The following is a 27,866-nucleotide window of genomic DNA, read 5'->3' on the forward strand; positions in this document are numbered from 1 at the left end:
CCAACGCCTAAGATTCACGTTTGCTTTTATTTTGCTTTCTATTAAATAAAGCACATAGAAAAGACACCTTTATAGCTTCAGGGCAATTTTTCACAAACTGACATTGTGTATTACTCATTTTGTGCTAACATGATCTGCTTGCTGTTTCTTTTATAATACTGAAAAAGTCAAAAGCTTCAGTATTTAATAAAAACATAATTTGCAAGGAGCTGGCAGCAGCTGTACTCAAAGGTTTTTTAACTTATGACAACCCCAACTTCTGTTTCTCCAGAGTCTCCAACAGACTGCTTTCAGCTGCATTCCGTTGGGTTCACTTTTAGACCACAGAATAAAGTGGTCCTACAAAAATAATACACATGAATATACTTAAAATTTTGCTGCTGATTCTCCATTACAAATGATTTATTGTTGCCATCCATTCTCCCTCCACGGAATTGAAGCCATCGCATCATTTAAGAGCTCCCTTGATATACCTAGTTCATTCGGTGATACAGCACGTGTTCTGCTTAGACCTCTGTAATATGTTTAGTGGTGCTACAGATGTGTTTTACCTAAACCTTCATTGTAAGGCAAGTGCTCCCACTGTATCTAGTACAGTCATCCAACACACATATAACAACTTCTGCCTTCTTTCTTCAAAGGGTTCTTCTTCCTTCAAAGGGATATATCAATTTCATATCATTACAGCAAGCAATATCTTTGGGTAGACACCCATCTGCAACATGATGGTGCAAAGAATTTTTAAAATCGTTACGGATTTATCAAATTTATACACTTGTGCTATTTTTTAATTTGTAAAGTCACACTCTTGTACCTTGCAGGGCAAACGTGAGAACAAGATCTTCACGCCAGGCCTGTTTAAATTGCGAGGTGCAGTAACACAGCTGACGGGCTGTGAACACCCAAAGCGGGCACAGCACACAGTCTGAGAGAGGCTACGGCAGCACGCTGGCTGCAAGCCACACGAGCCAAATAAGCACCTACAAAGGAATACTTAGATCTGCTGTTATGGCTAGTAAGAGTCTCCTAATTCCACGCTATTTGGTTATATTAGATCATTGAAAGTAGACTCAAAAATGGGCCCAAAGGGTGACCGAAGGATCATTTGAAAGGTCTGTATTGTCATATACTGACAGCCGGGCTACAAACAGAATGGCAGCAGTCATACGCACTTCCAAGCCGTACTCAGTGCACTGAATTGACTGTCTATTTGACTGCTCCTTGAATTTCCAAGTGGAACTCAGCTTGCTCTCCGATTAACGTCGTTTACCAAATAATGACAAGTGATTTAAGATAAGTCACTCCAATTATTTGGTAACTATGACACAGGGGCAGGGACCCAGGCCTGTGGCCCGTCCGCTCCACAGCATCCCCTCCTACTCTGGGGTCTGCCGGGGCACGTTCTTGCTGTTACGCCCGAGGAATATGGTGTGTTGTCGTATGCACATTAAATAGTTGGAGAAGACAAAAGGTTGACAAAAAGTTACTAGCAACGACCAGTAACATTACTGCTCGGGGGGGCACCCCTTCTGAAGGTATAAATTCCGTACAATTTGTCTGTATCGAACCCCAGATCTCCTTATCTCCTTTTCGGCCGTTTTGGGAGTTTGGACGCTGGTTCGGCAGCAGGCAGTCGGTGCACCGGCGGCTCTGCCAGGCCGTTACCGTGTCGCCCCCGCCTTTCTGTCCCCGCAGTGCCGTCCACCGCTACCCTCTGCCGGCTCGCTTCCATCTTCCCACCTCGCTCCGTGGGTACGCCATACACGGATACACACGCAGACAGGCAGCGGGGATGGGTGCGGGCAGCACCGGCGCCCACCCGCTACGGCCGGATCAAGACGCGGCCGGCCGTTACCGCGGGCAGGGCAGGGGGCGGCGGAAGCCCCGGGGGCGGGCGAGGTTCCCGGCACGGCCGCCGCAGCCGCCGCTGCCGGGAAAGGAGCCGCCTTCCGCGGGCTCCCGAGGCCGTTGAGTGGCTGGACGGCGGCGGGGCGGAGCGCGGGGGCGGCCGCCGGCCCGTCCCGGTCCGGGCCGCCTCCCGTCCCCAAACAGCGCCAGAGCCAGCGGGCAGGCGGTGCCGGGCCAGCCGCTACCACGCCGCACCGGCTTCCCCGTGCCCCCCGCCATGGAGATCGAGCTGCCCCCCGCCACCCAGGTGAGAGCGCGACCCGGCGGGCAGGGGCGGTGGAACCCCCCGGTCCCCCCCCGGGTAGGGCCCGGCCCGGCCCAGCCCAGTGGGGTGTCCGGGCGAGGGGCGGGGCGGGCGGTCACGAGGCTGGCGGAGCACGTGGCGCCGCCCCGCCCCTACCAAGGCGCTGAGTCACGGCGGGGGCGGTGCCGCCCAGGCCCCCGCAGCCCCCCCCCCGGCCCCGCTCCGCCGCTGGGGGGGGGAGGGGGGAAAGGTCAGTCAGGGCCTCCAGGAGCCGCCTCGGCGGCAGCTGCCCGCTGCCGGGGCAGGAGGAGCAGGGGAGGGGGAGAGGGCCAGAGCCGGCGCCGGCCCCTGAGGGAGCGGCTGACGAGGCGCCCGCCGCCAGAGGGGCTGCCCGCGCTGGGCGAGGCGTCGCTGCCCCCGGCGTGCCCGTGGGCCTCTCGCTCCTTACTCGGGTGAGTTACCGCAGGTTTCCTTTGGTCGCGGCGGGGCTGCCCGTCGCAGCTGCCTCGCCGGGGCCCTGTCCCCAGGCGGGCCGGGCTGAGCAGGAGCTGTTGCACAATCACGCGCTTCCCCGGGGCGGCTTTGGGTCTAGCGCAGCCTCTCACACGCAGCCCGAGGAACACGAAGCAGGATGAGCCCGACCCGGGCCTGAGGGGCTGTCGCCGGGGAGCTCGGCCTGCTGGAGGGGCCCGAGCCATGGCGGTTCTCTGGGGTTTTGGCCCGGGAGGAGGTTCGTCTCGGTGGTCTCCTCCGAGGCCAGTCCCTTGGAGGCTGAGGCGCGTTGGGATGCGTTTGTGTTTCGCGCTCTCGTGCTACGGAACCTCCTCGCTAAACGCCTGGGGAAGTTCAGGGCTTTTTGGATCGCAAGCTAGTTGCACAAGCGCAGGGTGGATAACTGAAAACATAACTGAGCTCCATTTTAAATTTATATAATCGTTACATGCTTTTTTCGGGCTTTTAAATGGAAAACATGACCTTATCAACCAAGTGTTAGGTTTAAAGAAGTAATACTTGAAATTTCATCTGGAGCTGTTTTAGTTCTTTTAATACTACAAATTTAAGACTCAAGAGTTTTGAGGCTCCTTTAGTGTATGTCAGTACAATATATGCTATGCAGCAGTGGTTGTTTTTAACATTGTCTCTCCATCCTTTAGGATATATAAGTGGGTACTTCCTACAGGTAACATCTCTGTAACAGTGTTAGATGTACCTTTTTCTGTTCATTGAATGCTGTTGCTTTTCTGTCTTAGGCCACTCATGCCTTTGCCTGGCCCATCTCTTTTTCTAGCCCTGGGTAGCGCATTCGGGACCTCTACCTTGCCTCCTTGGTTTCTTGGAAAATACTGTAACAAAAATGAGGCTCTTGGCCCATAGTGCGTAAGCACCTTGCAAATTTCTTTTTGCCTATACTATCCAGCTATGGCACTTTAGCTCTCATTTCTGAGGGAATCTGGACAGACTGATTCCTGTGTACCTGCTTTTGTACCTTCTTGTCCAGTCCACTGTGACTGCTCTGCCAGCAAACCTAGCTTTTGTTACTTGTTTCCCTACTTTGCCAAACTTTCTACCAAGCCACCTGTTGCAATTTGCCTATCTGAGCTCAACAGCTGCTGGTTTATTCTCTTGCAGAGCTAGCCTGAAAAGGCACTGCGTTTTTTAGATAGTAGATGATTACCATCTTTGACATACAGTTTTAAATGTATTTATTAAATGGAAAATTCAAATACCCTTTCCCATAAAATGTTCCCTCAAAGTGAGAGATGGGGAACACAGTCTTCGTTTAGCCCATTAGGTCTTGCAAGGCAGTGGATGGGAAAGGTGTGCGCTTGTGCAAATACCGTGCAAGCTCTTAGTCTTTTATGTGCCTGGAAGCAATTGTCATAGCAGTAAAGGTGAATGTGAAGGATCGGGATTGATCTATCTCCTGAACCAGAATGTAAAATCGACACTTCTGCTACGTACTTCTGTGGGAGTTAGCAGTGACATTGCCTGCAATATTCTTAGAAAAAGTATTCCTCTCTGCCTGGAAATAGGATGCACTGCTGTACGCAGAGGTAAAATGGGATGTTTCCTTTTACACACTAACAACACAGACACTGAAACACATAAGAGAAAAGAATGCAATGGAACAAGCGTCAAGGTGTTTCAATCATACTTGTGAAAGCAGTGATAATTCTCATAGTAGTTATTCTCTCCTTCAGTAAATTTGAAGTTATTGAAATGGTTGCTTGTAACCTTGTAAAACAGCTCAACATGCTCATCAGTTATTAAATTTTGAGCCTTGCAACAAGAAGAGAGCAAAGAGAATTCACTTTCCAACACAAAGAATAAAGCAGTGGGTTGTACTTACACTGAAGACCGACTGTAACAACTAGCAAAGCCAAGTAAGCAAATAATTGAGTGCCTGTGTATCTGTTAGGTTTTTTCTACCTAGAGAACTGCCCTGAAGAGTTTCCAGCTCAATTAGTGTGATGTCTTCAGTCTAAAGGGCTTTAACGAGGAATTACACATACTTTTTTTATGACATGCTGCATTACATTGTCAAGTGAATGGGTTTATTTTTTATTCCCTAATGGCCTGTCATTTCCACACGAGGTAGATTCTGCAGGCAAAGACAAACAAGTGCACCTCTCAGGCCTGGCAACAAGTCTTTGTTTTTAGAGTTGGTTGGGTTTTTTGTTTTGTTTGGGTTTTTTTTGGTTCTTGATAATGTGTTTTAATAATTCTGTTGAATAGGACTATCTGATCAAGATATCTGTAGAAGTATCTATGTATGTAGATAAATTTCAATATAAGAAAACATCCACACTTCTGAATATAATGTTGTCTACTCAAATTATGGCCAAGTTTGGAGGAAGTAGATGGGAGAGTATCACAAGCTCTGTCTTAAGTGAAAATGCATTTATTTTCACCCTCACGGTTCTTCTGTGCTCACCTTGGTGTGAGGCTTCACTGACAGCTTTCTTTCCTTCAGATCTCACAAAATAATATCTTTCAGTTAAGCTGGTGGTAGATGTAATGCAATGTAGTATGTTTAGCTGAAATTAATGTAGACTAATAGGAACTGACCCTGTCAATCCCTTCAGGAGAACAACTAATTGGATATTATTGTTATTGTAGTAAATATCCATCATATGAACACTGTTCTGTAGTTTGTCTTTAAAATGTGCTAAGAAGTCACAGTTATATTGGAAATTGATGGAAGCACAACAAGTTAATTGCCTCTGAAAATCTGACTTGAAGAAGTTTGTGGTTAGGACTCAAAGTTGGAGAAGAGTTTGGCTTTGAAAGTTTGTTGGGAAATATTTGAAAGAGACCAAACAGGAACAAAAAAGAACATTCAGTGTAAGCAGAGGGCAGCTGGATGATCTCGTGTGCTTTAAAGAACTTGAGACATTTTTATAGCACTGTGTGGGTGGTTAGGAAGGTTTGTGTACACTTCCCACCAATGTTCATGGGCAAGAATAAATTTTGGCTCTCTGGGCCTTACTTTTTTCTTTTTTTTTTTTTTTAATTGAAAAAGCAGAGACAGTATAAAACTTATCCTAAATAAGAAAGCAGCAGGTAATGTATAATCCTGAAGGACAAGGATGTTGTTAAAAATGTGTCAGATTATTATAGTTGTTAGTGTTGCACTTGAATAAACCTTCTGATATCTTTTGGTTTCTTTCCCTCAAGTTCGGTGTCTGAAGTTTGCAAAGCAGAAAAATATCTGTTTGATACGTATTGCTGCCTTTGTGGTCCTGACTGAAATGAATGTAGCAATAGCATATTGAATATACTTATTTTGTTAAATAAATCTTGGATACCTTTGTGGAATATGCTGGGCTTTGTGAGATGATGAGGAACACTAGAAGTGGAAGGAGCTTTGTGAGATGATGAGGAACACCAGAAGTGGAAGGAGCTAAGTGAAATACTCGTTCATTTACTTTCTCAGTAAAATTAATTAATACTATTTTTTTTAATATAGTTTTTCCTAAATAGTTGTAAAATTTTGTTATATTTGGTCCTTCAACAGAACCAACAAACCCCAAAACAGCAAAAGCTGTCGGAGTCTGTCATTGAAAATCTTTGAAAGCTTAGCGGGAGAAGGAGAGAATGTAGAAGGTTCAGATGGTGACAGCAAGTAACACCAACTGTGCCTGTAACACTGCGTGTGCGCTTCATTGGAAAGAAGGAATTTGATTTTTGTATCTAGAATACTGTTTCTTTCTTCCCCCTCCCCCCCACCCCCAAAATTATAAAGATAAGCTTTAAATGACTAAACCATTCATTAAAATTAGGCCAGTTTGTGAAAGTGTGATGTATTTGCAATGATTGTGTTGGCTGAGGCAAGTGCGGTACAAGTCCAGGCAGTAACCTGTCGTCATGAATTAAATATTAATCCCCTGCTGCTGTGCTTGAATTGCAGCCAGCAAAAAGTCCTCCAAAGTCTCCAGGTTAATCACCTAGTTAAAGTTTGTTTTGGCCTCCCATCTCATTCCAACCCTAAGTAACCTATTATTTTAATAGAGCACATTCCTAGAGAACTTGAAAGGGTTTGAAGTCTGTTCGGTTTTCTGATACAGCGTATTATACAGAAGTTGGACTTTGTACCACAGAATACAGCTTTAGGTGAAGGGAGAAGAATACAATGTGTTGGCCAGATCAGGGGTTTTTTTTCAGTATTAATCTAGTTTAGCTGGTTTTGGAAACACTTCATCTGCTACCTATGCAAGTCTTTCTGCATAGACCAATGAGAAGTCAGGTAGGAGGAGTTGGAAGTCGTGACTTTGAGTTTGTGTTATCCAAAGATGACTGATATACAGTGAACTGCTCAGGATTGCTCAACACTAATACTTTTATGGCATATTTGTTTTATTAAGGTAAACAATTAAACCAGCCAGTATGCAATGAAAGCCAGCAACGCTATCTGTGGTGTATAAAACAGCTTTAAAGCAGGGAAGGCTTATCTGAAACCGACACCGGCAAATACATTTCAAGTAAAGATAGGTATTGTGTACTTTTATCTTTCCTACCCAGTAACTGCTTGCTGTACAGGAAAAGCAAAGCTAGTGACAGTCACGTATTAATTGTCAGTAGCAAGAAGTTAATTGATCATATAGAACTTAAGTTTTTCTGAAGTATAAGAACAGCATTACTACTCTGTGCAGCACAGTACTGAACAAAGCACAGGGACAGCTCTGTCTCAGGATTTCATTGTTTCAGTGATTTTTAGATATATATTTCTTCGCCACCTTTTAAAATAAGGAAATTAAAAAATACATTCTCCAGCAGAGTATCTTGTTTTAATATTAGTTTAGTTTTACCTTGACATGCATAGCCCAATAGTGCCTGTTTCAAATAGAAGCCAAGTCTCAGAACCATACATTTAATTAAATATTAATTTGCATAACCAAGCAGTCTGTAACAACATCAAATAAAGATAAAAATGTTCAGTTATCTGACTGCTTTGGAGAAGAGGGTTTATCTTCATCTTATGAACCATCTTCTGTTTTCTGTCTTTAGCCATTTTGAATTCTTGGTGAAATACTTGTTTTGTTTTCTTTAACTGACACGTTGATTTTCTAATGTTACATGTTGATACATGGGATTTGTGTTTGGCTCTTAATTCCTACTTCAATGTTCACTTTAAAGAATTAATTCAGTTGTTTTGATATGTTGATCATGATGATGATGGAAAGCCAATAGGAGTTTTACTGCGTTAATAACCAAGTTAGTAACTCGGTTAAGTTAGCATTGTTTTACCAGCAGAGAGTAACCACTGCTCACTGGTATATTACCAATCCCTAGCGTGAGTACTAATTGGCAAGACTGTAGTAGAATGGGTATAGCTTAATAATACTTACATGGGTGCAATTTATATACTATGGATCTGGTTGAAGTTTTTTATTATGTGAATTTCTGATTTTGGCCTGATTAGCTGCAGTTTTTATACTGGGAAGAAGGAATATAAAACAGTGTTTATTTTTAGCTAAATTACTTTGAGGGTGCTGCAAATGACTATTAATACTTCCTATCTTTACAGTTAAACTAAACCCTTTCAAGAAGTATATCTGTCTGTTGATGCTATTGCAGTACTGAGAGAGTTGAGACCACCCAACCTGGTACTTGTCTTGCAGAGTCTTAACAATTTTCGTCCAACTTCTGCAGTATTATTTTGACCAATGATATTAAAAAAGAGAAGAGAAAGGAAAAGAAAGTTCCTTTAAGTTTGATGTTGCAGCAACAAATTATGTAAGACCAGTTTGAAACCATCTCTTCCAAACCTTTTAAGGAAGTATCTTCTGTATGACTATGAAACATAAAGATAGCAACTTTTCCCTCCTTGCCCCCACCTCTGTCTTGCAATTTCAAAGTTTTATTGCTGTTTGCTGTGTTGGTTTTACATGCTGTCTCTTGTAAGTATAAGAAGACCCACTCCTGGAGACTGCTTGCAAAACAAAGTTTGCATGCTTGAGAAATTGACTCAGAAGGAGCTTGGTTGATAGCCTGTCTTTAAGAAGAGGTTTGTTTTATGGTTAAGGGTGTGCCTATTTGCTGTGTTTGAAATTAATGCCCACTAAATGTTGAAGCAGTGAATTTTCTACGGCTGAGTTATTTGAAAAGATGCTGTGATTTTGATTTGCTTCCTGCTCAGGTCATCATCACTATTTGGCCATTAAGAGCTATGATAGAGAGATTCTGGGGGGTTTTGTTTGTTTGAACCCTTGTGGTAAAATTAATACCTCCCTACTTACTGCTATAATTAGAGTGGAGCAATTCCTGTGCTGCTTGGGCTGTTGGAAGATCCACACTCGGAATTTCCAGGCAGCATGTGGTTGATGCAGGTCTGCCACTCTGAATGCTGCCTGCTCCCGTGTAAAGCTGGGGTTTTCTGTCTGCTCCACAGCTGGCATTTGTGTTTTGTGCCGCCTGGGCCTGGAAGCTCAGTCATTTCTTCTTTCTGTCTTCAGGACCTGTTTGCTTGAGTTATGTACTGTTGGGTAAAACAGCTGAATTTTGGGTAGACAGGGTATTTCCAGTTAGATTGCGTGCAGTTATGCGACCAGATGACATGTTGCGCAATCAGCTGGATAATAAAATGATGGGCAAAAGAGGGTAGCAGGGGCGGGTAGGCAGCTCTGAAGGTTGGTGCAGCTCAGCTTCAGAACAGTTTTTCAGAAGCTTCATGGCTGGAAGAAAAACATGGAGACTTTAGTGACAGAGGTCATCTGAGATGTGTCAATGGGAGTATTCTACCCCAGTTTGTTACACTAACCTTGTGTTCACCGGTATCACAGCAGTAGTGACTCATACGTGTGCACTGGTGCAGATAATACAGTCATTAAGTGTCCTTGGAATGAGCGTACTGTAGACCCTGTTGCAATCTTCTGTGAATTATTTGACAGGAGATGCATGGACATATTTTGTGTTATATAACATTGAATTATATTTGCACTTTATTTTTTTCTACTGTAATTTGGTCTTGAGCATATCTGTGTCAGCTGAGGAATTTCTGGAAGATTTTCCCACTGATACTTATAAAATAAATCAAACAAACCTGAGCAGACTTTTGAAACAAGTAGATTTTAAGATACCTAAGGATGAAAATGAAAATACTTCAGTAACAAAAATAGCACTATTAAAATAGTGTAATATGATAAAACAGAACTTATATTTGAAACTAAGTCATAACTTCTGACAGCTGGTCTTCCAAATTATTTAAGTTGAATTCTTGGGCTATGGAAATGCACATCATGTTTAAATGCCTCATAGCTGTGTATGCTGTAACAGAGAATTACAGCACAGTGACTTCTGATACCGTGCTTTCTAATTTGGTTTTAGTATTTGAACCAACTAGTATAAATTGTTGTGACTCAGTGGAACGTTTTAGTTCTGTGTATTGTTTTCCAGCTTGATTTGTGATCCTTTACCATCTGCCACTACAGGCATCTAGTCTGCACCTACCACTCTCAGGAATCCTTGCTCAGCTGGTAACCAGTGCGAACGTATCTAGACATCTCTCATCTCTTGAAGTTTCTTTTTGCTGACAAAATGAAGAATGGAAGCCACTTAAATAATGAAACTGTTAATAGAGTGCTTTAAATTATTCTGAAAAAATCCGTTACTAAGGTCAGACCCATAGAATTATTTTAAATTCAAAATGAAGCTTGGCATTAGAGTTTTTGATAAATTGTATGTGTATGTGGCAGAGATGATGAACAAGGTCTTACAAAATGCAAGTAGTAATGACAGAATTAACAGTTCACAGCTGACTCTGAGAGGAGTGATTTACCCTAACAAGATCTCTGTCTCTCATTGTCTGCTTTGACTGTGTGCTATAGAGAAGTTATAGAATCTTGCAATTTTTACTGATAATTGCAAGTAAGTGAGGCATAAGGAAGTAAAGTGCTTTGGTAAAAGGCATAAAACTGTTTAAGATCCAAACGTGACACTTTCTTTGCATTCCATATTTTCTTATTTTACAAGTGATCTTAACCTTTTTTGCTCAAGAAATTGATTCTATTTACATCTGGAAAGGAATCAAATCTTCTGTAATGTCTTCTACTAGAGAAAGCAGCTGTAAAAGCTGATTTTACAAACAGTCTGCTAAATATAGTGTACTGTAATGTATTTGCAATCTGGATAGCCTTCCCCCAATATTTAATGTTTGTTAACCATATTAACATGCCTGGACTATGTTTGCTGCTTATGAATGGAAGAGAGATATTGACGTGTTTATTATTTGTGGCATACAGTCTTGTTTTGGCCATCGTAGGTGCTGGTAGAGTGTGTGAGGGGACATGTGTCAGGGATTGGCCTCTACCTTGATTTCTCAGGTACATCTCCCATTTAATCAGAAGGCTAAAAGAGGCATCCCTGTGACACCCAGCCGTACAGGCTGTGAGCCTCCTCTGTGCTCCAACGGGACAGATATGGGAGCCGCAAGGAAAGTGGCGGGCAGGGGAAGCGCTTGATTTGGATGGAAGGCCACAATTACTGATGGTTGAGTTTTGAGGGTTTTTTTGTTCTTCTGAGGATATCGAGAACTGCTGCTTTTGTATAATTTGGTAAGAGGAATAAAACCATTTACCTACTCTGGTTCATGCCTTGGGAGATGGATTAGCTCCTTTTGCTTTCAGAATTTATAAATCGAGTACCACGCAGGACTTTTAAAAAGTGAGGACTGGATTGCACCACACAGAAACAAAGCTTTAGTTTTGTACACAGTGTTGTTCAGTTCCTCAGTGGGTTTACCCTTTTTAAGCAAAAGCTGTCATTGTGTACAAAACCAATAAATTGGCATGTGGACGCCTGACATGGTGGCCCTTCTTGAGCTTTCTGATTTAGTTGTTTAACTTTGCAGGACCTTCAAGAGCTTCCTGAAACCTTTGTGGACATTGATGGATTTTAGAGGATTGCTGTTTGCTCAGAAATACGTGAATTACAGGTGCTTAAGAAAATGAGTAAAATCTATCCTTGCCTCATTCTATGGAAAAACAACTCTCATCATGTGTCTTGGTGTGCCTGGAGGAAGGGGAAAAGCTATACAAACTCCTTTCATGCAAATTATATAATGATTTCTATGTTTCATGTAAATTTCTGGTTGTGTTTTTTTTCCCTTTCCCCTTGTAGAAACTAAATAACCTTTCCAAGTGTACTTAAAGTTGAACACTCAAAAAAAAAACAAAAACAAACAAACCTGATCCTGCTTATATATTCAAAACTGCACTGACAGTAAATTCCCAGCATTGTCTCTATATATCATGTATGTGAAAAGTACACATTAATTGCAAGACTGATCTGCAAAGGTATTTAACACCTGTGCCCCACAGCCTGCAGTGGGAGGTAGGAACCTACATACTTTGCCAGATGTGGGCTGTTGTATACAGAACGTGTCACAGCTGACCACCTCTGGAGCAAGCTGTATTCCCTGCAATGTGACCATATTCTTAAGCTTTTAGTCTTCAGGTAGCATTTTTAGGCTGATGAGGTGTTTGTGTAGCAAGTTCTCTGAGATTGAAAGCATCCTTACTCTGTCAGCTCAGTGTGGAAGCGTGGAAGAATTTCCTTGATGCAGCTTTCTGGAGTAGATGTCTGTGTTACCAAAGGGCTGATGGACGTGTTCTGGCAGTACAGTTAGTGAACCTCACTGCTTTCTAACCCACAGGGATAATTCCTGTTGCTTGCAATTGTAGCTTGGCCCACAAACAACAACAACAAAGTTGCTTGTGAGATCAGTGAAGTGAAACTTGGTGAGAGGTGCTGCTCCTAATACTGGAGCACGCTGTTTCCACAGCCAGGCTGTAATGACCTGTCTGGTACCTGTCCCCATAACTTGCCCAGCCATCAGCAAAATGACAGCTAAAAATGGGGACTTTACAGGAAGATCCCAGAGCAGTGACAATGTATAGTACGAGAAAGATTCTAAATAACCCCAGACAATATTTTTGACTCACAAACGCGTATACTGTTTTCATGTTTGTTTTGAAACAAGCTTTTCCAAAAAGTGTGCAATCCTGATGAAATCGAAATAATGGCTTATAGGTTTTAACCCAAGGTTAATACAACCTAATGAATATGTTATTTGCAGTTTTGCTAGGTTCTTTTCCCTGTTTCTATGCTCATCTTTTCTTACTTCCTGATTTGTTTCATTGGATGTAAGAGTGTGCTGTAATTTGACTGGATCGTGTTTCCCAGATGACTGAGCCATTATTATAAACAAATCCTCTTGTAGATAAACTAATGAGTAGCCTGTGGCGATGTCCGCACGCAGTACATGCGTGGCTGCATACAGCAGGATAGCTTGAAGATAATCATTTAACAGGTAACTGTTTTACAAGTACTGTAGGCTCAATATATAAAACGAATCAGGACACAAAGGTGGTTGTTTTTCTATTGTTAAAAGAACAGCAGTGTTTTCAAGTGCCGTGGTTTTTTTATACTATTGGTTTATGTGTAGGGTAAGGATTTTTTTTGTTGTTCTTGTGTAAATGCCATGGGTTTATATGATGCAGTTTTGACTTGGGAGGGAAAAAACCCAAACACAAAATAAAGCTGTTAAAATTAGCTTTTCCTGAAATGACAAAGACTTCTTTCTGAGATGGCTGCTATTTGAATACCTTTCAAAATGGAGTTAGGTGGTGTGGTACATAGTGATTAGACAACAGCTAGAGTCAGCCACAGCAGAATCACTCAGTTTACTTGCTTGGACAACGCAGCAGAGTCTTGTTGATATATCAAGCATGTAAAAACAAATAGACGGCCTAACCCACTCTTTTATAAAACAATTCGTATTTTTGCCAGCCTCCCAATTTCATTATGCAACTTGTGTAATAGATTGTAACTTGGATACATATTAACTTTGTGTGCTTATTGACTTAGTCATTTTGTAATGCTGCTCGTGCAAGATAGAGTACAGAAGTAGCAAGTAAATGGCTCTGTTAAGCTGAAAGAGGGATTCAGACTTTGAGTAGAAGGTACCACAACACTTTTATCACAAGCCAAATATACTGCGGAAAAGTGAAATTTAGATTAACACAATATAATTAAGACAGAAAAGGGAAGAACAGAACCCATCTAACAGAAACAGCAAAGCTCTGAAAACATTTAAGATTCATTGCTTTATATACTGATGTTCCAGAAAGCACTCTGGGGATGTCAAGAGATTTAGGACTAAGTTTGAAGAAGCGGGATGACACCCAAGACCATTTTTGGCTTTTGCTTAGCAGCCAGGATAGGGCTTGTAAATATGGGCATAGTTAAACTTCTTCAAGAAAAGTTCATCATCAGCAGCATACAACGTTAGACCAGACTCTCTCTTTTCCTTTAGGCTAAGGCAGAAATAGGGGAATTTGGAGCAGATACAATGCATGATGGATCTGGCCATCTATACTAGAGAATAACTTTTGAAAAGTCAGGTGTTGTACAAACAAAATAAGTACCAATGTCAGATTTAAGACTTTGCTTTCTGTAAGCCATGCAAATGAGACAGTGGGTTTGGGCTTATTTTTTTTTCCCCCGATTCTTTTTTTTTTTTTTTAAGGATGTTGAGGCAGGATCAGTTCTGGGACCATTCATCCCCTGGAAACCACATATGCTATATTAAACTCTATTATTTTAAAGCTACCTTCTAAAATACGTATTGATAAAACAATTTAGAAGAACACAGCTACTTCTGGAGTGTCTGAGATAGAGCACGAAACAATCTTCCGCAAAAAGATCTGCGGCACTGAGCAAGAATGCCCTGATCTGTTGTACCAGAAATGGTGACCTGAAGGCAGACCAAATGTAGTGGGAAAAGGAGATATATATGTGTTTCTGACTCCAAAGATTAATGAGCCAGAGAGGAGAATGTCGCTCCTGCTGCTGTGCCCCAGGCTGGAAGGGAGTGCTGTGAGGCTCTTGCACACATTCAGTGTTTTAAGGAGTGGCAGGGAGGTGGGGATTGATTGATTTTTGCAGAAAAAAGAGAAAACTGTTGTCAAAGTGAAGAAGTAAACTGTTCGTGTTCCTCCTTTTCCTTTTCTTTCCCGTCTTTCCGATGACGGTGTTTTTCTTTACCTGCTGTGGTCTTGCTCTACTGTTAGCATTCAGATTTTGCAGCTTTTGGAAGTTAGTACATTAATGACCATGAACAGCCTACAACAGCTATTTTTTATTGCAGTTATGTTCTTACTCCCGTCTTTTCACTATTACCGGATAATATATGGGGTATATGTTTTCCCTGGCAGTTTGGAAGGCTTGCTTGCCACAGGATGTATCATATGGGAAAACCATCGTGTTGGGAGCTGTACAGATCTTACGGTCTTTGTTGATAACGCTCCTGGAAGATGACACTTCAGGTGAAATATATAAATCACGCACTTCTCAGAGGAGTTATTTCTGGAGTGAGGGTTGGGAGAGTGGGTGGGTAGTGTCCAGAATTGCACTTGTAGGGGAAGATTGTCCTTCCAGCCAGCCAGAGCCTCTCCCTGTCTTTGTCAGAATAATGCCCAGACATGGCTTGTAGTGAAACTTTCTTAAGAATGCTGGACAATCCAGCCAAGGAGTTTTTCAACTAATCTAATTTATAAGAGTAGATCCTGACAATTTGGCATTTTCTATGAGAGCCTGATGGAATACAGTGGGAGGTACAGTCTGAAATACGAGATGTATGTTAGGAGAAAACAGAGGCTAATCACTTTTAGCTAATGAAATATCAAGACACAAGGTCACCATTTTTCAACGGGCTTATATATATAGACATAGAGTGGACATTCTCTTACGACATCACTTCTTTAAAGCTATGGCTTTCCAACCCTTTCAGAGACCTTTTTCAGGTAAGTTAGTGTGCAGGGCTTAAAAAAGAGTTTGCTGACCAAGATAGCAGGTATCCAGAGACTGTTTAGGGCCAGGAAGTGCAAATGGGCATCAAGAAGCAGAAGCAGGCTGGTTTAGTGTCAGTCCAGTCACACCAGCAGTAAGTGGCAAAGGTATGAAAGACAGAAAAAAAAGAAACCCCCTCACACCCACCCAAGCACCCTGTTTCCTCCTGGATTGCCTGGAAGGTCTTGGTGAAGAATGTGGGACAACAGGCAGCTCCACAGGGCAGTCAGGGATTTGACCTTGTGCATTCACAAATCACAGGTTGCTGTCACGGGGTTTGCTTGACAGCTGTCTGCTCTGTCACGTTTCCAAATCCTAAATGCAGACATCTAAAATTGCTATTGTACCTCTCTGCCCTCAGTTTAAATAGCTTCTGCCATTCCCTTTTCCCCATTCTTCTCATAAGGGCCACTGCTCGTTCAAATTTTTTGTGTCCTCACTGTCCCTTCCACATTCTTGAATTACTTTCTTCAATTTCCAGTTGTAAGGGATTGAAAATTGCAGGTCAGCTTTCAAAACTCTGTTTTTGAACTTTTGTTTTTGAAAAGTTATGGCATTGTGCTAACTTTGTCTGCTTTCTCTGCTTTCTCTTAAGCATGAGGCTTATGTGTCCAGGATGTTTTTCTGTAATTATGACTTGTAATTAAATTAGTAGCTTGCCTTGAAAAAGATTTCAAGAACAAACCACTAGTTATGATGATTTCAGAGATCATATGAAGACATCAAATGACTTATAAATAATTCTTAAAACTTACTTGAACGAAATCAGATCCTCCTGAGGATTTTGAGGGGAAGACATTCAGCTGTTGCTACCACTGCCTGTGCCTTTCTTAAGTGGTGAGATGGTTCCAGCTCCTTCTCTTGCACTTGCTTTATTACTTGATCCCCTCCCTTTCATTCTTGCCTTGGAGTATCTCAGGTCCTTGATCCTCACTTCCCACACATTGTTTTTTTTGAATACAGAAAAAAATTTAAGGTACTTTTTGTTCATTCCTTTCACTTTTTGGGAAACAAATAGGAATTGGGGGTTACTTTGCCATCTCTTTTTCTGTGAGTAAGCTATAGGAGCGTTTTCCTGCTGCTTGTGGGGTCCCAGTCCAAGCTCTCACCTGGATGTGATTTATATTGATTCTGTTGCTCTTTTATTTATTCATGCTGGCAGGTGAATTCTTCTCTCTTCTTGGAGTTAGGTGCTAATGCACCCTGGGAAAGAAAAACAAATCTTGTCTAGTGAGAGATTCTGCTACTGTTATCCCAATTTATGTTGCAACATACATGATGTGCTCTGTATGAAGGGGATGGCTAATAACAGGTTGAAAGTACTGTCTGAGATGATAGCAGATTGTTTCTCTCCTGACACCTGGGCCGCTGGATGTTTCCACTTTACTGATGCTACCTGTAAGTGGTTTATATTCCAAACAAAACCAAAAGCAGTCAGATAAACCAAACAGGGAAGAAATGAAAGATGAGCATTTTGTTCAAAGCACAAAAGTCAGTCTGTGAAAATAACGCGAAAACAGGGTCTCTTGCTTTTGTTTACCCTACTGCAAATATGTTTGCTTAGGAGCAATAAGAGTTAATTGTCAAACTTTACAATGTAGTCAGAGATTTTCGCATAAAATGTATAACAGACTCTGCCCAGATGGCAAATGCTGATATGTAAATCTAAAACATGAAAATTTCCATTGGGGGCCAGATGGTGGCTTAATGTGAATTGTTTAACATTTATGTTTATCTTATTAAAAGTGCCTTTATATGTCCAAACTAAGCTATCAATGTGGTTGGAAGACCATATCACTAAATGAATAAAAAAAAAAAATCAAACCACGAATACGAGGCACCTCCTGCTTACATGGATCAGGGGAAAGCAAAGCACGTCCTTATCTGTTGAGAGAAATCCTTTCTCTGTCTACAGAATTGTGAATAAAATATTAGAAATAAAATCAAATCGGTGTTTGCCTGCTTGGGAGAAACATTAAAATCATATTACTTTCCCAGAAGTTAGAAATGTGGGACAATGGTAATACACACGTTAAATACCTTGATGTATTTCCCCTCAAAATAGGCGTTGGTGTTCGGGGTAAAGAGCTGAGGTCTAGACAGGGAAAGCCTGACTCCCAGGCGCGGGTCCTTCCTCCTGCAGGGCAGGTCTGGCTCTTCCTGCGCTGCCTCTTGGCTCTGCCAGAACCCATCGTTTCCTCTGATGCAATTCAAGAAATTGCACAACGGAGGAAAGAACAAACGGGCGCTTGTGGACTCCGTCACATGAGGGACCGCTGGCGCCTTTACAGTAAATACATCTGATATTAAGGGAAGTGGTTAGCGTGACTCCGGAGGGCAGCAGGGAGCCCTGGGTCAGATGAATCTTTCACAGGACTCTGGGTGCACATGCTCCAGTTTGGATGCGAATCTGTCCTCGCTCGTCCCTCCAAATAAATCTTTCTGAGACCAGCACATCATGTTGAGGCATCCAAAAAATCAGTGGGTAGCTGTTACACAAGCAAGAAGTAAAATACCTTTTAATAGCTTTAGTTAAACACTCCATGCATCAAATACATGGCTATTTTTTGTGATGCACAAGGGGGGAAAATGCTTCAGTGATAAACCTGAAATATAGTGCCTGTCTGTGTCTCTGGATACCTCTGTGTATGTGTGCAATAGTGTTCAACAAGGCAGAGAAGTAATTTAAAAAGGAAGGCTGTGGGGAGGCCGGAGGAACAAAATTGCAAAATATTTGCTTTAGACTGTGATTTTTAATTTATTTTTTTTTTAGTTCTTTGCCGCCATCTTATGCTGGGTGTTGTGATTCACTCCTTACTGAATCACTGGTCACTCTTGACTCCATTAACTTTGACCTGAGGCTTTGGACTGGTGCCTAGAATTATATATATATTTTTTTTCCCTTGAAAAGGGGAGTATTACTAAAAGCATTGGCTGAAAATATAGATAAGTGTTAAATGGCAGGTTAATATTTAAATCAGTGTGCTGTTTGATGATGTTACATATTAGCGTGTTGGACAGAAGAACACTTCCCCCATGCCACCTACTCATGTGTACAGTAATTACTTGAATTGTTGTTTGAAGTTAAGGCTAATGTTGCTGTATAGAACTCTTCAAATTGAAAATAGGAGGGCTTTTTTCCAACTATATGGTGATAATTAAAAAAAAACAAAAAACAAAAAACCAACCAAACAAAAAACCCCCAAAACAACCAACCCACTCTTTTTGGTTTTAAGTGCTACAAATGCAACAACTAAGTAAAATAAAAGGGAAAAAAAAAAAAAAAAAAAAGGTGCTCCCAACAAGCATCTCTCTCCAGGGCAGAGCTCAACAGCATTTAGTAAAGCTTGGCCCTTTGCCAGAGATAAGATACTGGCTAAATGTGGTCCCTTGAAAAATGGTGACAGGAGCCAATCAATGCTGTCATATTTCTCAAAAAGAGCCCCAAATCCCGAAAACCATGCAACTGTATTCATTCAGAAGGTTATCCTGCTTGCTGACTTATTGCCGCGCACACAGAGGTGCTGCTGTACAGCCACGGCATTTTTTTTTGGCCAGCTGGTGTCTGTGGAGGTCTCATCCCCCAAACAAGGCAACACCCAAAGCTACTTGTTTTGATAACAATTATAGCCAGTAGCATGGGTGAAAGATTTCATAGCTGTGCCTTAAGTTTTTGTGCTAGGGCTACGTGGTTTTTCTTAAGGAAAACGTGTTACACCTTCTCTACCTCTTTTTGTGATCACTTTTGTTTTTCATGATTTAAACTGAAACTGAGCACCAGTTCTGCTATTTTTGTGCTGCAGTCTGTTGCAGCTCGGGGAGGAAAACAGCTCTGTTAGTTCACAGAGGAAAACAGCTCTGTTAGTTCACAGCCTCATGCATTACAGACACACACACACACAAAATCTTTTGAGTCCCATTTTTAGTGGTGCCTTGTAAATGAATAATTCAGAAGTGAGCCCTAAAATCCAGATCCTGCAGTTTTATCCAGAACATATTGCAAATGCTCTGAGCCTGGGAAACAGTTTTGAATCTGCTGCAGAAGGAGACAGTGAGCAGCTGGTAAACTACTGGCCCTTAATGAAGCTATACCATATTGTAGTATCTCCAATTACTACAGAACTTAATTAGTTCGTTTTACCCTGCCAATCTGCAGAGACCAAACGCTGTCCTGGGCAGCCACTGTAATTATTTCAGCTTCTTCATTGCTGGCCATCAAAGCTGTGTTTGGTCTCTCCCAGCAAGGTATATTAAATATCTTAGATTTGGGAATGCCTGCATTGTATTACACACAGATATTTTACTGCCCAGTTTTACAGAAAAGTACTTTTTTTAGTAACTGGTAGAAGTACTTCATGCAATGTATAAATATGAGTGTTAATGGTATAGCATTTTTAACAAAGAAATGAGAATATTGAATCGGTTGGTTCTCATGTGGACTTGCCCTAAAGCTTTTTGCCGTAACTGTTGTACAGACGTGACCGTTTCGAATGGCAACATGACTTGGTGTTCAGGTTACTCTGCTTCTCTATTTGAAAATAGTCTTTAGAGATAAGGAAATATTTTAATTTGATATGGTTGCAAAACAAATGTATCTTGGGTGTAGAACTGCTAACTGAATGAGTAAAGTGCTGTTTAAATGAAATGCAGTGTCCGGTATATTATTTGTAGTGTGCTAGTCTGATGAGAATGCCCAGCACTCAGCGTTATTGTTGTGTGCTCCTGCTAAAGGGTAATTTTAAGAATAAGGGAACATGCCATAAAGTCAAAACTCCCAGGCATCAGCAAGAAATTGTTGGCATTTACCCATCTGAGAAATGTGGCTACCAAATTTTAAAATTCTGTATCACCTGACATCCAAATTGATGATTTTTGAGTGTTAGGTTTTCTTCACAGAAGAAAATAGTCTAAACTTCAGCCCTTAAAAATATTGAATGTGTGAACAATAGAAAAACAGAACAATTCTGTTTGGAGGCTAACCCTCCCCCCAAAAAAATCCTTTATGCAATACATTAAAAAAAATTGTAGCCAAATCAAATAATATTAAATGGGTGGTTTTCCCTAAATAGCAGAGTTTAATTTGTCTTCTGAAACAGGCTCAAGAGGTAGCTGATTTCCAAGAAATTTAGGTCATTGTTAGCTGTCTGATAATGTTTGACTCTGTGATGAGCCAGAGGCCAACTGATTACCAAAATTTGACACCTGTTAACCTCTAGTTTATACTCAGCTGCTCCAAACCAGCCGCACTTAGAACATCTTCTTAGACTAAGCTTTAAATTACAATTTTTTTAATAATTGTGTTTGGTACTACAGTGATGTTATGTCACTTGGTGACTTTGAAACCAGGTTGTCCTCCAGCCCTGAAGCCCTGTTCTGCAGATCTTTAAGATCAATACTAAATACCGGGATGGAACACAAATATTTTAAAATACATTGCAGTATGGCTATTATAGTTACTTCAGACAGCCCCTGTTGTGTTTTTAGTCAGCTTTTACAGTTTTATATGATCATACTGTAAAAAAATTATGTGGGCAAACTTTTCAATTTCTTTCAATTTCTTTTTTCTCTTTAATGTTCTTCTAAAAATTACTTTCTTACTGTGACATAATTCATTCTATAGCTTCACGTTTTCTATGAGCAAACTTAGGAAAGAAGAATGTATTTGTCCTCTGGCTAGTTCATGTATTACCTTACCAATTGTAACAAACCGCTTAGTTTCTGTGAGCCTGCGCGTGGGCCACAGCAACCAAACCATCAGTTCACACGCTTCAGAGAGGTCCTGTAGAGCCCCGTTTTACTTAGATAATTTTGTAGGATTGAGAGAATAAGCCTCAGTTACATGAGTCTACCTGTTTAATACAGAATTTAAAAGCTTTGCTGTTGTTCTAAACCAGTTTTGCTGGGGAGGACGCTTGCTTAAAAAAAGCATTTCTATTACAGGACATGAACTTGATTGACATCCTTTGGAGGCAAGATATAGACCTTGGGGCAAGGCGTGAAGTTTTTGATTTTAGTCAACGGCAGAAGGAGTATGAACTCGAGAAACAGAAGAAACTTGAAAAGGAAAGACAAGAGCAGCTCCAAAAAGAGCAGGAGAAAGCCTTGCTGGCTCAGCTGGAGTTAGATGAAGAGACAGGTGAATTTATTCCTGCTCAGCCAACTCCGCGCATTGAGTCAGAAAATACCGAGCCACCAGTCGGTTTTTCACAGGTAAGCTCTCGTTTGTGTTTGTGAGTGCGTTTAAACCATTTTCCATTCACAGGAAGACATTATGTTAGTGGTTACCTAAAATGAATTTGCATTCGTTGCTGTAATGGAAGATTCTTCAGTTATTCAAAGATGCAGTAACATTTTTTTTAATAACTTTCCTATTTAGACCACACAGACTTCAAAACCAGAAGCAGAAGCCTTGTCCTTTGATGACTGCATGCAGCTCTTGGCAGAAGCATTCCCATTTATAGACGACAATGAGGTAAAAATGCTCAATACGGCGGTTTCACGGGTGGTCTTCTAAGGGATCAGTCTCGTGTCTTCTCTTACTAACATTTGTCTTCACCAAAATGTTAGTTTGTGATATGACTTGAGTTTTGTCCCCAGGCTGACTCCAGCTGGAATAAAGCAGTGTACTAGGGCTGTGTCCAGAGGGACTGGAGTCGTGCTCCTGTGTTCCTTCTGCTTACTGAATCCTGCAGCCAGGATCCAGTGTATAACGCCAGCTGATGGCGACCCTTCCAGTTACTGCAAATAACTGTAGTGGTTTGTTACAGTGAGCTCAGTGCATGTGAGTTGCTTTATTTCCGTGTGCAGACCCAGACTATTTGATGTGTAAAGATTTCTGGCTTTTTTTTTCCCCTGCTATTTCTTTCCTTAATATGAAAATTCCTTTAATGGGTATATTTTTGTATTATCCCATTATTTAAAAATAAATGTTTTCATTAAGAAATACCTATCTGTTCTGCAGAAATGGTAGAACACCAAAAAATAGATTTTTTTTTTTTTTTTTTTTTTTTTTTTGCTTTGGAAAATTCAAAGCTGGTTTTTTTGGTGGTGTTTTTTATGTGGATCTTTTTTGTTGTTGTTATTGTTGGTTTATTTGTTTTTTTTAAACTTGTTTTTTTTAAACACTCCAGGCTTCTTCATCTGCATTTCAGTCACTGGATCCTGCTCAGATTGATAGCAGCCCAGTCTTCGTTTCCTCTGATCAGACTCAGCCACCTGAATCACCTCTTCTAGTTCCACTTACTGATGCAGAGAATATGCAGAACATAGAGCAAGTCTGGGAAGAATTACTGTCCCTTCCAGAGTTACAGGTAAAGGTTTAGTACAATAAGCACCTGAAAAAAATAGCATGGTATTTTGGAAGAGTATGGTATTTCGGAGAATGCGCTACAAGAGCTTCTTAACAGATGGCGATTGTGACTGTCATGTTGGATTCTACACTTGTAGGATGTCTATAACTCAATATGAGCTTTAATTTTTTAAAAAATAATACATTGAAAAACATGTAGGAGGAAGGAAATTAGTTGTTTATCAGAAGGCCTTAATAAAACACCATCTATCTTCCCAGTCGGAACTTCCCCACATTTACCAAATCATTGTTTGCCTCTGTGCAACTTCTTACAGCGTGATCATTGTTGAAATTTCAGCTGCTTAAAAATGGGCATTTCTGAATTAGGGATCTACAACAGGAATTATTTCCACCAGCATTAATGTAAACAGGGTTTTTTTTGCTGTGTCTAAGTAGATTGTGTAAATCACTTATGGTTACTTTTGCATTCAACTTTTATCTAAGGAAAAGGTTTTGTAAAGGTGTTAATAGAACATATTTAGATACATGGAAGAGTCCGGTATAATTATATAACTTGTTTATATATATTCAGTCAGAACTAAGTATGTAGTGTACCTGAACCAAATATTTCAAAGGAACAAAACTTTGCTATAGTACTAAATTGTGCATTACAGAGCACATCTAGGTTTTTTTTTCCCTCCTATCCTTATATTTCTATTTATATTTTCCTTACATTTGACTATAAAATTGAGTGAATTTATTTTTATATATATTAGTGTAGAACAACATCATGCTTCAGCGTGATGCTGCTCTACTTTATGCTGTTAACAGAAGAACTGAATGCTCAGTGGAATGCCTGTAAACCTGAAAAATTTTTTTTAAAGTGTTAAAAAAAAAAAAGTATTTGCAGGAACTGCATTTTTCCTGCCACTCTACTTTTCCCTTTTGTTTTTTTATATTTTTCAAAATTTTCCTAGTTTCCTAATCTTTACTGCTTAAAAGCCCCACGTAAGTAACAGGGGCAATTGGCTGTTGAAGAGGCAGCAGTGAAATAGATTGCTGCTGAAAACAGATTAAGAAACCAAACCAAAATTATCTATTGCAGCAATTCTGAATAGTAATGGAATGTCTTCTGAAAGAAGTGAGATAATTAAATTGAGGGCATCGCCTTTTATGAATGATGTTTGAAGAAAAGAAAAGAAAAAAAAGAGCTCTCATTCATAACCTTATTTTAAGCCTTGAACAATCTCTGATTAAATAATCAGTGTGTGATCCCTTCTTAAGAGAAACAGAATCATTTTGGTAATTGCCTAATTCTTTGGGGACGGCAGGCACACTTATTTCAGCTTCAGTTAAGAAACTGCCACCCCGTTGGAAAGAACATTGGTCTTGTAGCCAATGAAAGCCCATCAGCGGAATAGTTTTGGATGCTCACCCTGATGTTAGCCAGCTTAACTAAAAGTACGTGGGGTGAGTTAATGTTTGCGAGGCTTCGTGTTAGTGCTCTTTTTACTTCACCGAGAATTACATTTCCCTGCACTGAACAGCTGCTTCACTCATTCAGTAAATCCTAAAAGAATCTTGTTTCTTGAGGAAAAGAGATCTATCACATAACATGAAATTGAGTGCTAAAAGCAACAGTGCGCTAGCAATGCTCATTAAGTCTCATTCAGTAATTTTACGTGTACTCTACTCGTGCCGTTCCTAGCGGTGGTGCTTGTGAGAAGCTCAGACCTGGCAGCTCTAGGACCCCCGCTAGCAATTCAGCAGAACAGGAGGGCTCCGCGCAGCATCGGAGCGCGTTGGGATGGGGCTCTTGGGCATCCTGCTGTGAGTTTGGAGGCTCTGCTGTCTTAATCTAAACCACTTTGTCCAGAACAAGTTGCTTCCTACTCTGCTCGGGTGTCTAGTCGTCTTCCTAGATTGCACCTCCGTAGTAAAAGTGTGTTGTAGCCATCTAGGTTACAGCAGTGTTGTAATACCTACTTTATGTGCTTGTTGATTGCTAAAATATTTAATGTTTGTGGGTTGTAGAAAGTGGTTTTATCATCAGTTGGTGATGTATTGCTCAACTTCTCTCTTACGTTTCCCATGTAGTGTCTAAACATTGAAAATGATAACCTGGCTGAGGTCAGCACAATCACAAGCCCTGAAACCAAGCCAACAGAGATGCACAACAGCTATAATTACTACAGCTCATTACCCGTCATGAGAAAAGATGTTAACTGCGGTCCAGATTTCCTGGATAGTATCGAGGGCCCCTTTTCCAGCATTTTGCCACCAGAAGACACCGGCCAGCTGAGCGTGAACTCTTTAAACGACACGTCCCCTTCAAACTCTGATTTCTGCGAGGATTTCTACACCGCCTTTATTGAGACAAAGGCGAACGGTGACACAGCAACGACAAACACCATCAGTCAATCACTCGCGGAAATTCTAAGTGAACCTATTGATCTTTCTGATTTCTCACTGTGTAAAGCTTTTAATGGCAACCACTCAGGAACCGTACCAGAATGTAATGATTCTGACTCTGGTATTTCATTGAATGCAAGTTCTAGCGTAGCGTCGCCTGAACACTCTTTCGAATCATCTGCCTATAGAGATAAGACTTTTGCTTGTAGCGATTCTGAAATGGAAGACATGGATAGCGCTCCTGGAAGCGTGCCGCAGAGCAACGCTGGCGTGTACTCATTGCAATTCCAGGATCAAGCGTTTTCTTCTGTGGGGCCAAGCGCTCAAACGCCCAGTTTGCAGTGTATAAACACACTAAAGAAAGAACCCCCTCCCAGTCCAGGCCACCCCAAAGCCCCGTTCACAAAAGATAAACCTTCAAGCCGCCTTGAAGCTCATCTCACAAGAGATGAGCAAAGAGCAAAAGCTCTGCAGATCCCTTTTCCTGTCGAAAAAATCATCAACCTCCCCGTTGATGACTTCAATGAAATGATGTCTAAGGAGCAGTTCAACGAAGCCCAGCTTGCGCTTATTCGCGATATACGCAGGAGAGGCAAGAACAAAGTGGCTGCTCAAAACTGCCGTAAAAGAAAACTGGAAAATATAGTGGAACTGGAGCAAGACTTGAGTAACCTAAAAGACGAGAAAGAGAAATTGCTTAAGGAAAAAGGAGAGCACGACAAAAGCCTTCGTCAAATGAAAAAGCAGCTAACCACCTTATACCTTGAGGTCTTCAGCATGCTACGTGACGAAGATGGAAAGTCTTACTCTCCTAGTGAGTATTCGCTGCAGCAAACCAGGGATGGCAATGTCTTTCTTGTTCCTAAAAGCAAGAAGTCAGAGACTAAACCTTGAAGGGCAGCGCAGCTGGTTGCTGGTCTCCGAGTTCTTATTTTTGTATCCTTATCCTGATAGTTTTCACTGTGAGGTGGAATGCAGAATGAACTAGGTAATATTTTTCAAGTAATTCTATGCAATGATAATTTTAAAGTTGATGATTAGTTTGTGGAAGATGCAAGTTTAAAACTAATAGTGTAATGGAGATGGACGTATGCAAAATTTGTAATCTTACTTTTGTAACAGACATTTCCTTCTTATAGCACCACTTTGACTAGTTTCCGTATACATGTAAATATTTAAAGATACCATATTTATATACTGTTCCTATCTCTTGTTATATTCATAGATTTATTTGATATATATATATATAAAAAAATGATTTTAGCCTTCTAAATATAATTTCTTGCAAGACGAACAGTATGGCCTCTGATACTTTTTATAAATATGCAATAGTGTTTGTTTCCCATTTTTCTTACACGTTTATACTTGCTTTATATTTAATATGATTTTAATTTAGTATGAAAGTTGTTTGATTTTGATTTATCAGTTCATTAAACTTTTTTTTAAAAAACTCTACTTCATACATATTTATTTCCCTAAAGAAGGGAAATCCTGACTAGTTTTCCAAGGCGAAGTCTTCATGTAACAAATACACTTCATCACCCAAGGTGTGTCACGCCGCATTGTCAGCAGAATTTTAACTGCCATTTGGAAGGATTTGTGTCACATAAAGTTAAATTTCAGGTCTCCGCAAAGTTTACATAACTCTTGTTTTGCTCTTTGAACACTACTTACTTAAGTTCATGATGAGATCCTTTCCTCCAAAGGCACTTAAAAATCTGTGAAGGCAGATACTGTCAGCATTATGCGTTGTGCCGCCTTAAGAATTCTGTACGCTTTTGAGTAATTGTTCCAGAAGCACACGCTGTGTCTGTGAGCAGGGAGCGGCCGTCGGCACTGGGATTGCTTTGGAGCTAACGGAAGGAGGCACACACTTACTGCCAACCTGCTGCACTGGTTGGAACCTGTGCTCGATTACTGAAAAGCATGTGGCGTTTAAATTATGATTTATAAGAGAATAAAAATGGGGCAAGTAAATAGCACTGTTTTGTTTACTCCTCTCAGAGGGACTCGGTACTTGATCATCGTGGATTTGTTGAATGCAGAAAATGCATAATTTTTGATTTGAAATACACACCTTGATCTCAACATTAAAAACCACATCATCTTCCTTCATCTTCCCTATGAAACTTCTAAAAGGCACATTTAATCTGAAATGTTTTTTTCTGCCACTGGTGCTCTATATCATTTTATGAATATTTTGTCTATTACAACATTATGCATAACTTCATCTAGTGTAATAAACACCAACTTGTTTTGCAAGACCTTATTGTACTTTTTTTTTTTTAAAGAAGGAACTGAGATGTTGAAAGAAGGTAGAAGTCAGGCCCGCAAAGATTGTTTAATAACGTTGGAGGAAGAAGAGTTTAAAGAGGGACATCAGATTAGGAAACCAGCCCTCCATTAGGTCATTATTCACAAAGTTAGAGTAACGCTAAATAAAATTATACAGTGGTTGGTGAATTCGGTCCTGAGATTTTTTTATTTCTCAAACTGTTGAGCCATGCTGGAGCCGCGTACCCACCCGGCAGAAAGCAGCTCAACTCCTGGCTGGCCGTGGAAGCCAAAAGAATGATTCCAGATAATAACAACAACCCTGTTCCACACTGTATCAACTGCTTACCGACCTTCTGAGGGTACTTAAAAAAAACCAAAACCATAAAG

The 27,866-nt window shown here is 40.9% G+C and overlaps 1 protein-coding gene across 3 annotated transcripts; it reads left to right on the top strand.

The window, feature by feature from the left end:
• The first annotated feature begins 1,717 nt into the window (after positions 1-1,717).
• On the top strand, positions 1,718-27,466 carry NFE2L2 (NFE2 like bZIP transcription factor 2). Of its 3 annotated transcripts, XM_074594634.1 has the most exons (6): positions 2,487-2,604; positions 11,502-11,585; positions 21,443-21,712; positions 21,879-21,974; positions 22,633-22,812; positions 24,888-27,466. In XM_074594634.1, exons 3-6 carry the CDS (start codon positions 21,446-21,448, stop codon positions 26,094-26,096), a joined length of 1,752 nt encoding a protein of 583 aa, XP_074450735.1. In that variant the 5' UTR covers positions 2,487-2,604; positions 11,502-11,585; positions 21,443-21,445; the 3' UTR covers positions 26,097-27,466. The 3 variants fall into 3 exon arrangements, with proteins under 3 accessions (XP_074450733.1, XP_074450734.1, XP_074450735.1); XM_074594632.1 differs by lacking the exons at positions 2,487-2,604; positions 11,502-11,585 and adding an exon at positions 1,718-2,155; XM_074594633.1 differs by lacking the exon at positions 11,502-11,585 and having other exon boundaries at positions 2,472-2,604.
• The last annotated feature ends 400 nt before the right edge of the window (positions 27,467-27,866 follow it).

The sequence above is a fragment of the Larus michahellis genome, chromosome 7 (genome assembly GCF_964199755.1).
Source record: "Larus michahellis chromosome 7, bLarMic1.1, whole genome shotgun sequence".
Lineage (NCBI taxonomy): Eukaryota > Metazoa > Chordata > Aves > Charadriiformes > Laridae > Larus > Larus michahellis.

Bases quoted from the DNA above. Each gene is read 5' to 3' on its own strand.
- NFE2L2 (XM_074594632.1), top strand. From the start codon at position 2,126: ATGGAGATCGAGCTGCCCCCCGCCACCCAG. The intron at 2,156-21,442 runs GTGAGAGCGCGA...TTTCTATTACAG, and splicing joins AGCTGCCCCCCGCCACCCAG to GACATGAACTTGATTGACAT. The intron at 22,813-24,887 runs GTAAAGGTTTAG...TTTCCCATGTAG, and splicing joins TGTCCCTTCCAGAGTTACAG to TGTCTAAACATTGAAAATGA.